Source organism: Thamnophis sirtalis, unplaced genomic scaffold (genome assembly GCF_051295495.1).
Source record: "Thamnophis sirtalis isolate CommonGarterSnake01/CBP01778 unplaced genomic scaffold, rThaSir2_p1.2 scaffold_8, whole genome shotgun sequence".
In the NCBI taxonomy this organism is placed as follows: Eukaryota; Metazoa; Chordata; class Lepidosauria; order Squamata; family Natricidae; genus Thamnophis; species Thamnophis sirtalis.
The window spans coordinates 39,207,538-39,220,593 of record NW_028261388.1 but is presented as its reverse complement, the minus strand read 5'-3'; the positions used below and the strand labels follow the sequence as shown (position 1 = coordinate 39,220,593).

The 13,056-nt window shown below is 37.6% G+C and overlaps 1 protein-coding gene across 1 annotated transcript; it reads right to left on the bottom strand.

The window, feature by feature from the left end:
* Positions 1 to 2,055: 2,055 nt before the first annotated feature.
* CD101 (CD101 molecule) lies at positions 2,056 to 11,369 on the bottom strand. Its single transcript, XM_014062935.2, has 4 exons — positions 11,273 to 11,369; positions 8,468 to 8,845; positions 5,456 to 5,866; positions 2,056 to 2,256 (listed from the first exon to the last, which is right to left on the bottom strand). The coding sequence occupies exons 1-4, from the start codon at positions 11,355 to 11,357 to the stop codon at positions 2,081 to 2,083; spliced, it is 1,050 nt and encodes a 349-aa protein (XP_013918410.2). The 5' UTR covers positions 11,358 to 11,369; the 3' UTR covers positions 2,056 to 2,080.
* Between the last annotated feature and the right edge of the window lie 1,687 nt (positions 11,370 to 13,056).

The window sequence follows — 13,056 nt, the reverse complement described above, 5'->3', positions numbered from 1 at the left end:
GGGTTAGATCCTAGAAACATCAAAGGCCCAGCCCATGGCACCTCAGCCTGGGCCAGGCTGATGGGTGCTGATCTACAACCTGGTGGCAGCCATCCCAGCTGGAACTTGGTTGGCCTTAGATCTTGGTGGGACCATCCTGAAGCCAACAAGGGGCCGGCCCCATCCTGCCCCCTGGGTCTGCACAGAGAAGGAGGTGAGAACATGTAAAGTCTGGCGTCCCCAGGGACTGTCTTGCTCTGCAGGCTGAGTATGTTCTAAGGTCTTCCCTTTCATCCAGAATGTCAGTGCTCACTTTTATCCACCACATGAATTCAGCCTTTGTTCCTGACAAATGCTCTTCCCTATAGCGTCTCCTTAAGTCTCAGTCTCCAGGTGTGCTTTGTGAAGAGGGGTGGAGCACTCTCCTCCTGAGTCGTTGGGTCATACTGTGTTGTTCCCACCTTCTCTCCACTCTTGGTGCTCAAGGATCAGGAGGGAGGATCAGGAGGAATCAGCTTATCGTCTGAGCTCTGTCTTTCATGTTTACTGCTTAGCTTCTCTTGGTCATTATGCTCCCATTCCTCCCTGCCTACAAGCCATCCCAATCCTGAAAGACCCTGGCCTGACTTGGTGTGCTGGTCCCCACGTTCCTCTGAAGCCAACAGAGCCATCTCCATCAGCTCCAATTCTGGCTAGTCTTCCTCTGCAGACTCTGGCTCCAACAGAGGCATGACAGTTTCCCCTTTTGCATTTGAGCATTCAAGAAGGGACATGAAAGGAGAAAGGAAAAGAGGAAAGAAAAAGAAAAAAGGAAAAGGGGAAAGAAGAAAGGAAGAGGGAAGGAAAAAGAAGAAAAGGGAAAAAGAAAGGGAGGGAGGGACGGGGGAGATAGATAGATAGATAGATAGATAGATAGATAGATAGATAGATAGATAGATAGATAGATAGATAGATAGATAGATAGATAGATTATAATGAGAAAGAGGCAGACAGGATCTGAGGAAAGTCCTGCCTTAGCCACCACTAGCAGCCCTACTGGCCTTTCACCATCTCCTATTGCTGAGGATGCTTTCATTACAAAGCTGGGTCTCATTTCATGGGCCTCCCTTTGATCCACACACTTTGCCCTTCTGCATAACCATGAGGAATCCTAAAGGATCAGGAATATATTAAAAGAGTTAATTAGGAATTGAGATTTTTCTTCAAAAAAAACTGGCCAGGAAACACATCCATACAAAACCTATGGGATACAACTAAGGCATTTATAAGAGGGGTCACAATATCGGCTACAGCTAGGAAGAAAAAAATTGAGAATCAATGAGATTGTGTTTGATACCCCTGGTTTAAATTGTGATATTCAGAAGTCAGGATTTTTTTACTCCTTATTATAAAGCCCATATCCATTCCCTTATCTTGGGACACCTGCTATTCTTTTGTTTTATGTCATCCCTGTTTTATTTTATCCTTGTTTTATTTTTCCCTGCTATTTTAAAATAAATTTCTTCAGTTATTTTCATTCATTTATTTATTTTATATATTTATATGCCACAGAAATCTCGCAATTCGCAAATACCCCCAAATTTCTGAGAATGACTTTACTGGCAGAATGTGAGTAGATCTGGAAAATTCTGAGAAAATACATTCAGCCTACATAATAGAAAAGCTACAATCTATCAGTTCTGAGCAAAACTAGTATTTTATCAGTCAACACAACTTTGATTTATGTATAGAAAAAAAATCTAGCCTGATTGACCTTGAGACTTCATCTTTGTACTGATGCCAGATGAATTGTTCCTGTATAATGATAAATGAACCTAGGGTGTGTTTTCTATTTCAGAAATCTTACAGCTCTATGTACCTTTTGTCTATCAATTCCACCTGACTTACCATAAGGATATGCTTGGCACTGCTTTGCTGTTGTACTAGAAGATTTCTCACACTAGGTCAGTGTTTCTCAACCTTGGCAACTTGAAGATGTCCGGACTTCAACTCCCAGAATTCCCCAACCAGCATTAGCTGGCTGGGGAATTCTGGGAGTTGAAGTCCAGACATCTTCAAGTTGCCAAGGTTGAGAAACACTGCACTAGGTCTTGCTTCACTGTCATTCAGACAGATGAGGCCCAGTAATGATCAGTACTAACCACCACCCCATAACGACGGAGCCAAGCCATACAGAACCATGGATATTCTGGGTTTCCACCGAGCACCTGGGGTCGTTTTCTTTTCCGTTCAGAGTTGAATTTTGGACAGCAATGTTATTCATATTCATTTTTTTATCTGCAGAAATAAAAAGAAATGCACATAGTGAACATACAAGGTCAAGTAACTGAACCAGAAAGCTGAATGAAGAAGTTGTCTTAGATCACAGGCAATTCCGCAGCATGCTGGAATGTTATTAAATTGGACTTAAGTTGTTTTGTTTTTGTTGTATTATTATTTTCTCTCTCTCTGATCGTGTCCCGTCAAAAGCGCGGAGGACAAAATCGCGCTCGACGAAAGCACGCATGTGACATCATCACAGCGCGACGAAAAAAATTAAAAATTGAAATAAAATTAAAATTAAAGCAAGCTGATTCAGATAAAGGTAAGGGTTAGGGTTAGGGTTAGGGTTAGGGTTAGGGTTAGGGTTAGGGTTAGGGTTAGGGTTAGGGTTAGGGTTAGGGTTAGGGTTAGGTTAAGGGTTAGGGTTAGGTTTAGAGCGTTAGGGTTACGTTTAGCGTTAGGTTAAGTGTTAGCGTTAGGTTTAGCGTTACGTTAACGGTTAGGTTTAGGGTTAGATTTAGGGTTAGGTTAAGGGTTAGGTTTAGGGTTAGGTTTGGGGGGGTTAGGGTAAGGTTTTTGCTTTTTTTTTACATTTTTCCATCACAGCCCGATGTTTTCGTCGCGCTGTGATGACGTCAAATGCGCGCTTTCGTCGAGCGTGATTTTCTCCCTCGCGGTTTTGTGGTGGAACCCTCTCTGATAGGTATGGGGAGAAGTATATGTTGGTTTTCTCAATGTTGTATGCCAAGATAATGTAGATGGTTTTAAGTACCATGAAGTATGATTTGTATCTTGAGAAATAACTATATTCTATTTTGTCTCAGAAAAAGTATAACTCTGTTATTTATCTAATGACAAGGCAATTACCAACTTATCATTATGGATGGGCTAAGGGAAATGAAAAAGTCTAAAATGCTTATGAAAAACTGATCAAGTGTTTGCTCACTGTCTCTAAAGGCATGATTCCCATTCCACCATATCCTCTTCCCCCACCCCCACAAAACTCCATTAAAATAATTATCCTAGTGCAAGTGTAATAAACTTGGAATCCTCAGGTATGGTGGAAGTGTAGCTCTCAAATTCCTCACCATTGATCATTCCTGCTAAGACTCATAGGAATGAATTCAAGCATAACTGGGGTGCTGGTGAAGTTGTGTCTATATAGAGCCAGTTTCATTTAGTGGGGAAGGTACCAGACTAGAAAGCAAGAAACCATGAGTTCAAGTTCCACCTTGGCCATGAAAGTCAACTGTGTGACTTTGGGCCAGTCCCTCTCAGTCTCTCTCAGCCCATCCCAGCTCACAGTGTTGTTGTCAGTTGAATAGGGTGCGAAAGGTATATTGGATATGTTCGCCACCTTGTGTTATTTATAAAAACAATGAAAGAGGTTTGCGTGTGTCTGTGTGTCTGTGTGTGTCTGTGTGTTTGGATTTATGCAACAAATAGAAATCCATTGGAATAACTGAATAAAACAGTTCCTTTGTTTTCACACAGTAACATTATCAAGTAAAAAGAAGAATATATTCTCATCAAAGGTATATTTCCAAATGTACTTTTCCATCACCTCTCCAGGGTATTGGGAGGAAAGGCATCTATAATTCTAAATGTTACAGTTAATGGCTGCCTTGAACTAATTGTTTACCTGCTCCAAATTATCAACTATTCTGCCTTGAATAGTTTTAGAAATCCTGCTAAAATATTTTTCATTGAGAAATATTTGTTGAATCTTTTTATAGGTAAAGTGGAACTTTAAACTCTGCTGTTTCAATTCACAAATTCATTAAAATTTCTTTTGCCAGGTGCATGGTCCAAACTTCAACTTATATCTAATCTAAGTTGTAGCTCTTTATTTACAGTAGCAGTCTTTATAACAAAGTTCAAGGTCCATACTTGCATATACTGAGTGTGACTAAAAAAGGAAATGGAAAAGAAATATTTGGAAATCCAATAACTCTTATCTAGAAATTTGTAAAACACACTGAATATCTGAATACACAAGACTGATATTGTGTTACATGGATGTCATAATTTTATGGCAGAAGTCAATCGGGATAATTCATATTCTACTACTACAAAATTAAATCATAATAAAAGGCACTTGTTTTGGCTAGGTCACCCTTTTACCTTGGTGTAAAATTTGATGTAGAATTCATCAAATTTGATGCAAAGATATAGAAGCCATTGTATGGTTATGGATTTCATAACCATCATGGGCTGAAATTTGATATCATTTCCCCTTACTTAGTATCACAGCAAAACTAGCTAAAAGCAAAAGGAAGACATTCTCTTCCCTTTCCTTTCACTTTTCCTTCTACTGCCTTAGCTTCTCTTTGGCTGAGGATCATGTGAACAGGGCATGGAATATCTCAGCTCTAGCAAATTGAACAATGAAATAATAATTAACATTATTTCTCCACTATTTCAATCACCGCAGTTATATGGATATGTTTCAGATATACCCCTGGTCTTCCTAAACTGAATTTTTAAAAAATATATCTGTATCTGAGAAAACAACGAACTTGTAAAGTTCTATATAGAGCCTTCTTCTCATTTTCTTCTTCTCATTTTTCTGGATTTGATAGGACAGAATCACAGAGCAATAGAAATTTTCAAATATGTTTATTTCTTTTTAAGAAAAATCAAACCAAATCACACTGAGTAGCTGATCATGTAGAGCAGGAATGTCAAACTCAAGGCCATGGGGTGTTTAGATCCGTCTCATGGGGCCACCCTGGAAACAGCAAAATACTGGTCCATGGTGCCTTTGCCCACGAAACCAGAGTTTGGGAGGTCTGCAGGCAGCCTTCCTGAGCTTCGTTTTTGCTGACAGAGGGTTGCAGGAGGCTGTTGCACCCAAAAATGGAGCTCAGGAGCCCATTTTCGCTAGCAGAGCACTCGGGTCACCACAGGTACCCCGATATGAGTGATGTCAAGCTGGCCACACCCATCCTGGCCATGCCCCTCCCACCAAGGTCAAACAAACCCTGATGCAGCTCTCAATGAAATTGAGTTTGACATCCCTGATGTAGAGTGATCTGATGAATAGAATGTTACTTTATACCTAAGCATTTTAAAATCTGGTTATGGAAAATTCAGAATCTTAAAATAAACTAACAATGTTTGTGGAGACATAAACAGTTGTCTCACAGATTCTTTGGTCGCTACTATATGTTGTTTATAAAATGCCCCATAAATGAGTTTAAGAAAAGCTTACCAAGCTGTTTAATGGTCAGTGATGTTGTATCTGTCCGTTTCTGGACAATATCTTTCCAAGTTCCATCAGGGTCTTGAATCCATTCCACTGCTTCACAATACAATTTCCCTTGATCTGAATGTTTAAGTTTGATGATGGAAAATTTATATTCCGTGTCCCCAATTTTCACTAGCCTGATGTCTCCTGTGTTGAACCGCTCAGTGTAGGAAGGGCCTGGAAGCAGAATGTATTCTTTGGACAGAGAAAGAATGTTCTGAGCATTTCTTCCTTCTGGTATTACATACCAAGCAACAGAAATGTGGGTATGTTGTGCTGTTGCCGCCGATACTTGACAAATAAGATCCAAAGAATCGCCTTCATTTCGCAAGAGAACCTGTGTCTTCATGGTGACAGAGAGTGTATTTGGAATTACTACAGAAAGAAAAGACCAATTGCAGTTTAAATTCTTCAGATAGAAATCCCTTTTGGTAGAGGGGATTGTAGTGTCCTAGTCAAAAACTATGATAACAATATACTGATCCTGAAGGATTGTGAACTTGTATTCAAACAATCAAGACTAGGATGAATGACAGTACAATGCTAGCATGCTAATACTGTACATGATGCTTCTGGCCCTCATGTTTTCTGAAAGAATGCATGGGAAACAACCAACAGTTAAGGGTACAATTTGTTTAATGAGAAAAGGAGGAAGATGCAAAATGAACTTTATGAATTATATGATTATAAGTTTGTTTCTAAGTAGTAAAACAAGAGTGAATGGAGACCAAAACCCAAGTGACCATTCCATGCAACTTCTCATTGCCCAATTGTAGGATGCAAATTTACATTTCAAATTCTGCCATTTGCAGTATTGATTAAATGATGCTTTTTGAACTCAGAAAATGGCTTCTCCGTTTTCCTTGGAAGCTTTCTCTAAATTATATTTTTTTACTGTACCCTTTTTGTAGTTTCCTTAGTTTCTGTTCTGCTTAAAAATTTTCAAATCCCTTTCAACTCTTTCAATTCCCCACTAATTCTAATTCAAAAGCACTAAAGGTAAAAACATATCCCAATATTTTTATTTCAGACTTCCAATAATGGACCACAATTTTCATCTCTAAACTAAAACTAATGTGACTTAGCAACAGAAATCCCATTAAATGAATGTGACTGATCATTAGGTGAAAACCCATCCCTATCCAATACATTCCCTGCTTGGTCACTTCCATGTCTGAGCCTCCTTAAAGTCAGGTATTTCCTACTATCCCACCTGCTATCTGACTCCCACTCTTTGTCCTTTTGGCTCCCTGCACAGCAGCATTCTTCAACTGCAATGGCACTGTGGCTGAAGCAGAGGCCCAGGGCCTTCAGCAGTTTTAGCTGCCTGCCATAGTCCCCAGACTCCACTTTAGCCCTAACACTGCGGGCATCACCACCATCCCTGAGGAGTGCCACCTCAAACCCTCCACTCTTCAGCTGTAGTACTGGGGCTGAAGTAGAGGCCCAGGGCCTTCAGCAATTTTAGCTGCCTGCCATAGTCCCCAGAGTGGTAGCAGCTAGCTGAGATGGCTGAAGGAGGACCCAATCCTTTACTTTAGCTCCAATGTCACCAATGCTACTACTGCCACTATGCAGGATGGCCAAAAGGATACAAATGGAGTCACATAGGCAGATGACAGAATTGAAGAGCCCCTGCAATCATAAATGTGGATGCCAAGACTGAATTATTTATGTTATTTGTAAGCCCTTTTTATTATTTTTACAAATATCTCAAGACAGTGAATATATCTAACATACCTTCCTCCCATTTTGCTCACAACAACAATCCTATGAAGATGGATTAGTCTGGCCCAAAGTCACTCAGCTGGCTTTCATGACTAAGGGAGGACTTGAGCTCACAGTCTCCTGCTTTCTAGTCTGTTGCCTTAACTATTTATATCGAACTGGCTCTTTCTGATCAGTTGACCGCAGGAATATTGCAAAGGCCATGATTGCAGGAACAAAATGTAAGAACTATCTGTCAGCACAGCTGTAACTAGTAATGGTCACTGTATAAATGGTAGTTCAGTGAGGACTACATGTACAATCACTGAAATATATAGTATAACACATTGCTTATGTGTGCTGCAATTTTCAAATACTATTTATCTTTGGGTCATCTGCAAGAGAAGTCATTTTCATGAAATACCTAAGCTTTACTGATATTGTGCAGTTACAATAAAAAAAAATTATTCCACTCAGTTGTATCTGATTTTTGGAGACTACCTGGATAAGTCCTTGCAGTTTTCTTAGCAAAAGTTTTTTTTTAAAGGGGTTTGCCACTGCCTTTTTTTAGAGCTGTGACAAAGAAGTAATTAGCCCAAAGTCATCTAGTTGGCTTTGTGCCCAAGGTGGCAGTTGAACTCACAGTCTTCTGGTTTGTATCTTGATCCCTTAACAACTCACCAAAAAAACAACCTCTGGCAAAGGTATTAGGCCTGTACAAAAAAAAATCACATCCAAATTCCAATGCAAATTCTGAATAATTATGGAGGAGATTTGGGGATAATGCTTCCACCATAAGTGTGACCATGGCTTCTTGGGAAAAGGGTAAGATTGAAGTCATTGATCAATTACAATGAAGCATAGTCAATCATTCCAAATTTATGACCAATGTACCCACACATTCTTTCTTTTCCCAACTAAAGTTAAAAGAGAATTAATTCTTTAGTTTTGTCTGAAAGTTACAGGATATAATTAAAGGCTGACTGAATATTGATCACTAAGAAGATTGTAATCTAGCCAGATAGCTATCGGATCCCACAATAGTATTATAATGGATGTAGAATTAATTAATAGTGCCTCACGTATAAAGTTAACACTGAAGTGGAATTAATTATCTAGTTTGTTCTGAAAATTTACAATTATATATTACCTCACAAGTACATTTCACTCTCCATGTGGAATAGAAAAAATCTAGTAGAATAAATCAAACATCCAACATGAAAATTTCTATAGACTTAGAAGTGAATAGGCCCCCCATACTTAGCATACCTGAGATATTTGTTTTAGCACTGTAAGTCCCAAGATAAATCTCTTCTGTGTTGGGTGTGTGGCATTCATATACACCAGCATCCTTGTCCTTGAGGTCTTTGATATGCAGAAGAACAGAATCTTCCTTGGTCTTTTCAATGTAGATTTCCTCAGCTTTAACACGCTTGGAGTAGAGAGCATAAGAAAATTCACTCCCTTCAGTGCTGATGATCTTCAGCTCTGTCTGTGGATCTGATAGCTGATAAGTGGACCACTCAAAATTCTGTTGCACCGATTTTTTGTAGCCAGTGACATTACACCAAATAGTGATGTGTGTTCCTCTTACTCGATAAAGAGGTCCTTTCTGAATAGACACCATGTGGTCTCCCATACAGGGATCTATGAACAAATTATTAAAAGATAATAGAATCTGTCCAATTTATTACATTAAAATATTCAAAAAAGGCATTGTCCAGACCCATGAAGTGGTAGATGAGAGCAAGACAGTTTAAACTTTCCAACAACTATTGTTAGACGGTAATGTAATGCAAATTAGAACATTTGTGACATTCAAAAAACTTGCATTAGAATTCAAAAATACTATGAATTCTGCTTTAGTTTTATTAAATAAATCCTTTTATTTTGATAAACTTATATTGAGTTTTAATTTTGTTCTCTATGTTCAGTCTGTTTCTTCCTGTGCATAGTCAGGCAACATTTTAGTTTTTGAAATATGACGTTATCATATTTATAACCAGTAGTAAGATATACTGAAATAATTTAAAAATTAATCTTTATAATAATTTAATAAAAGCTAATAGTCTAGAAACTTTTATTATGAAAGGCAACATGCATTTATAGAGTTGTCTCTCTATAATCAGACAAGTACTTCTCCACATTAATTAATTTTGTAAAAAAATATTTTTAATTCAGAAAAAAATAAAGTGAATTAAAACAAAATAATGTGTATCATTTAGGAGAGTTATATATAATGCTGCATAGAAATGTGACATTCTCGTTAATTTTGATCAAGATTGGTTTTATTTCCAAGAAAATAAAAAAATAAGAGGGAATAATTGTATAATTTTCATAGACTAAGAGAAAATCTTTCAGAACCTGAAACTTATTAATTACAAAAAAGTCACAGGATGTGTGTGTGTGTGTGTGAAAAATATGTTAATTATTTATGGCCTTTGATAGGATGAAAAGATATAATTCTTTATCCTGCTGTATTGTTTAAACCAGAGCTCAAAACTGTTGCAGGATCAAGGCTTCACTCCTATAACTAGAGATGAGTCAATCATCCATGTTTGATCACTTGATCTGTTTAATATTGAATTGAGACTATCACAATTGGCATTTTGAGATATGTTATGGAACCAGCTGCACATCTTGTGTAGTCAGATATCTTGATTGAGGAAAGCAGTTGTTTTAACCTATGGAAAGTGATTCCTTTGGCAGCTTGAAGGTATGTAGATACAAGAAGTTACCATAGTATGTCCTGAGAGTTAGAACAACTCTTTGCTTAACCCCTTTTGATTATCAGTCTTACAGGGAAGTCAAAAGAGCCCTGATTACTCTGCTTTTTAATAATATTACAGGACTTACCACCCAACAATAAACACAATTCCTATCATTTGACACCAATATCCAATTAGTGTTGTGGCATATAATAAAGCTCATAGTAACTAAAAGCAGCTGAAGAAACTGCCTGTGTCTCCCTCCCACTGGATTCTTCAGGAAAGATTAACCCCTTCTACCATTAGAAGCACAGACTTAAAACTTGCTTAGCTTATGTATATATTGTTAACCATCAGATTTACAGTGCTATATTTTTTTTACATAACTCCGACAAACCCTTTAAGATTTTTTTGGCATTTTATATCTTAAATGCACTTATGTGAATTAATTAACAGTAATTTGGACTTTAAATTTGGTTAAAAACCCATAATATAAAAAATACCAAAAATTAAAAAAAGTGATAAATTTGAAGACAATTTTGCATGTTATGGCAAATCATGACGTCTAGGAGTTTTTAAAATATTTTATTTGTTTTCAGCACACCAAAATACATGGAAATTAGATGAAAATAATCAAACAGCTTTTTATTCCCAGACCTGTGTTATAAATGATATGAGCATCTGTAGGCTTTCAACTAGTTTGTTGCATTTCAACAATTTATTCTGATCACGCCACTTAGTATACATTTGTTTTCTGCTTATATTTATGAGGAAAACATGACAAACTGTAGTATAAGTCCTAAAGTCAAACAACATCCCTCATATCTTTAATAAAAAAAACAGTTTGATCCTACCTTCATGTATTATGCCCTTAATCCAATCATGAAGATCAGCATCTTCAAACCCTTGTTTGGTTAGTATTAATTTAAGAGAAGATGACACAAGAGCAATAATCAGCAAAGAATAGAATTCATTAAATCTTTACAGCATGAACTCATAGCATACTGATAGCATACACACATAAGCCACTACAAATGGGATGTAGAGATAAGGAATAGTGGCACCTGCAGCTTTCCTAAAATTGTGAAATAATTAAAAATAGCTCTTCAAATGCTGTACAACTGGTCCTAAATAGAAAATGACCCCTATAAGTAAGTACATGATCAATTCTTAGGAACATTAAATGGAACTTTTGTGGAGAGATGTGATATTCCCTGAATATCATTCCCTGAATATCAGACACTGGAGGTTTGGTATCATCCAAAGATATCTAGTTGGCTAATACTGGAATATAATTACATTGGCAAGAAATAACAAACCTGAACTTAGACTTCTATAAAAATAAACCACACTATATGAAACTCACCAAACAACAACAGGAGCACAGCTGACAAATACAGAAGAGGTCCCATTAATACTAAACTCAGTCTTCCTTCTTCTATAAGAAACATGTGTGACTTTAATTGCTGAGGTCCGGCAATGAGCTTTACCTAATAGTGATGAGGAAACTGCCACTTCTTTTTGTGGTTTCTAACTTTCACAGTGGAAAAACTTGTGAAAAGTTTCTCAGAAATGCTTAAGCGGTCAGAGATAACCATCTGAAGACCAATGCAATAGTGGTTTATTAAGAAGGCAGCTGTGATGAATCTCAGCCCTCACAATAGTCTCCAGACTTTTGTATTCTCAGTATAGGTAGTCCTTGACTTACGACCAGAATTGACCCCAAAATTTATGTTGCAAAGTGAGACATTTGTTAAGTGAGTTTTGCTTTATGTTATGACCTTTCTTGTCACAGTTGTTAAGTGAACTTGTTAATAAGTAAGACAGTTGTTAAATGAGTCTGGTTTCCCCATTGATTTTGCTTGTCAAGAGTGAAAAAAGTGATCACATGACCCTGGGATACTGCAACCGTCATAAATGTGAACTCAGTTGCTGAATTTGGATCACATGACTATGGGGATGCTGCAATGGACATCAGTGTCAAAATCGGTCATAAGTCACTTTTTTCAGTGCTATTGTAACTTTGAACAGTCACTAAAGGAACTGTTGTAAGTCGAGGACTACTTGCAATCTTAAGAACTTTTTTTCTTCCACTCAGTGCTGTATTATAATTGCTCAAATATGTGACATGAAAACTAAGCACTAAAAGTTCACAGACAAATAGTCTGTCGGAATAGAAGCTGTTAAAAATGTTTGTGCTTTCATATACCCTAATATTTTTTTTTACTCCTTCTTAGGTCTTTCTTATAAGGGACATAGTGGCTCAGTGGCTAAGACACTGAGCTTGTCGATCAGAAAAGTTGGCAGTTCAGTGGTTTGACTCCATAGTGCTGAGTAACAGAGTGAGCTCCCTTTACTTGTCCCAGCTTCTGCCAACCTAGTAGTTTGAAAGCATGTAAAAATGCAAGTAGAAAAATAGGGACCATTTTTGGTGGGAAGGTAATAGGTTTCCATGCATCTTTGGTGTTTAGTCATGCTGGCCACATGACCAGGGAGATGACTTCAGACAACATTGACTCTTTGGCTTTGAAACGGAGATGAGCACCATCCCCTAGAGTCAGGAACGACTAGCACATATATCTGAGGGGAACCTTTACCTTTTTAGTTATTTCTTGGTATCTTCAATCCTTATTCCTTGGTCCATGGAAGAGATGGTCTGCCTTTCCTTCACAGTTATGATAATGATGATGCAACACAGATATTTTTTTTCTCCTTGAAAAGAATTTCTCTTCCATGGAGAGAATTTCTCATATTTTTCCAATAATAGAATGCAAAGCAATTCATTTGGGATTATCAAAAAAAATGTTTATTTAAAATAAGGGGAATTGATTCATGTATATTAACTTCATGACACTATAGAAAAAGGTTGATGTATCAATTGGTATTTCAAAAACCCTTTGCAGTCTGATTACCCAGAAGTAACAGCTTAACAGAGTTAGAAGGGACCTTGTAGATCATCTAGTCTAATCCACCGTTCAAGCAGGATACCCTACACCATTTCTGACAAATGGCAGTCCAATCTCTTCTTGAAAGTCTTAAGTGATTAAATTCCCACAACTTCCGAAGACAAGCTGTTCCATTGGTTGGTCGTTCTCACTGTCAGAAAGTTCCTCCTTATTTCTAGGTTGAATCTCTCCTTGGTCAGTTTCA

Excerpts from the sequence above, each read along its gene's own strand:
- CD101 (XM_014062935.2), bottom strand. The coding sequence starts at position 11,357 with ATGTTTCTTATAGAAGAAGGAAGACTGAGTTTAGTATTAATGGGACCT. Across the intron at positions 8,846-11,272 it reads TGTGCTCCTGTTGTTGTTTG|ATCCCTGTATGGGAGACCAC; the intron begins GTGAGTTTCATA and ends ATTTGTTCATAG. Across the intron at positions 2,257-5,455 it reads ACTGACCATTAAACAGCTTG|ATAAAAAAATGAATATGAAT; the intron begins GTAAGCTTTTCT and ends TTATTTCTGCAG.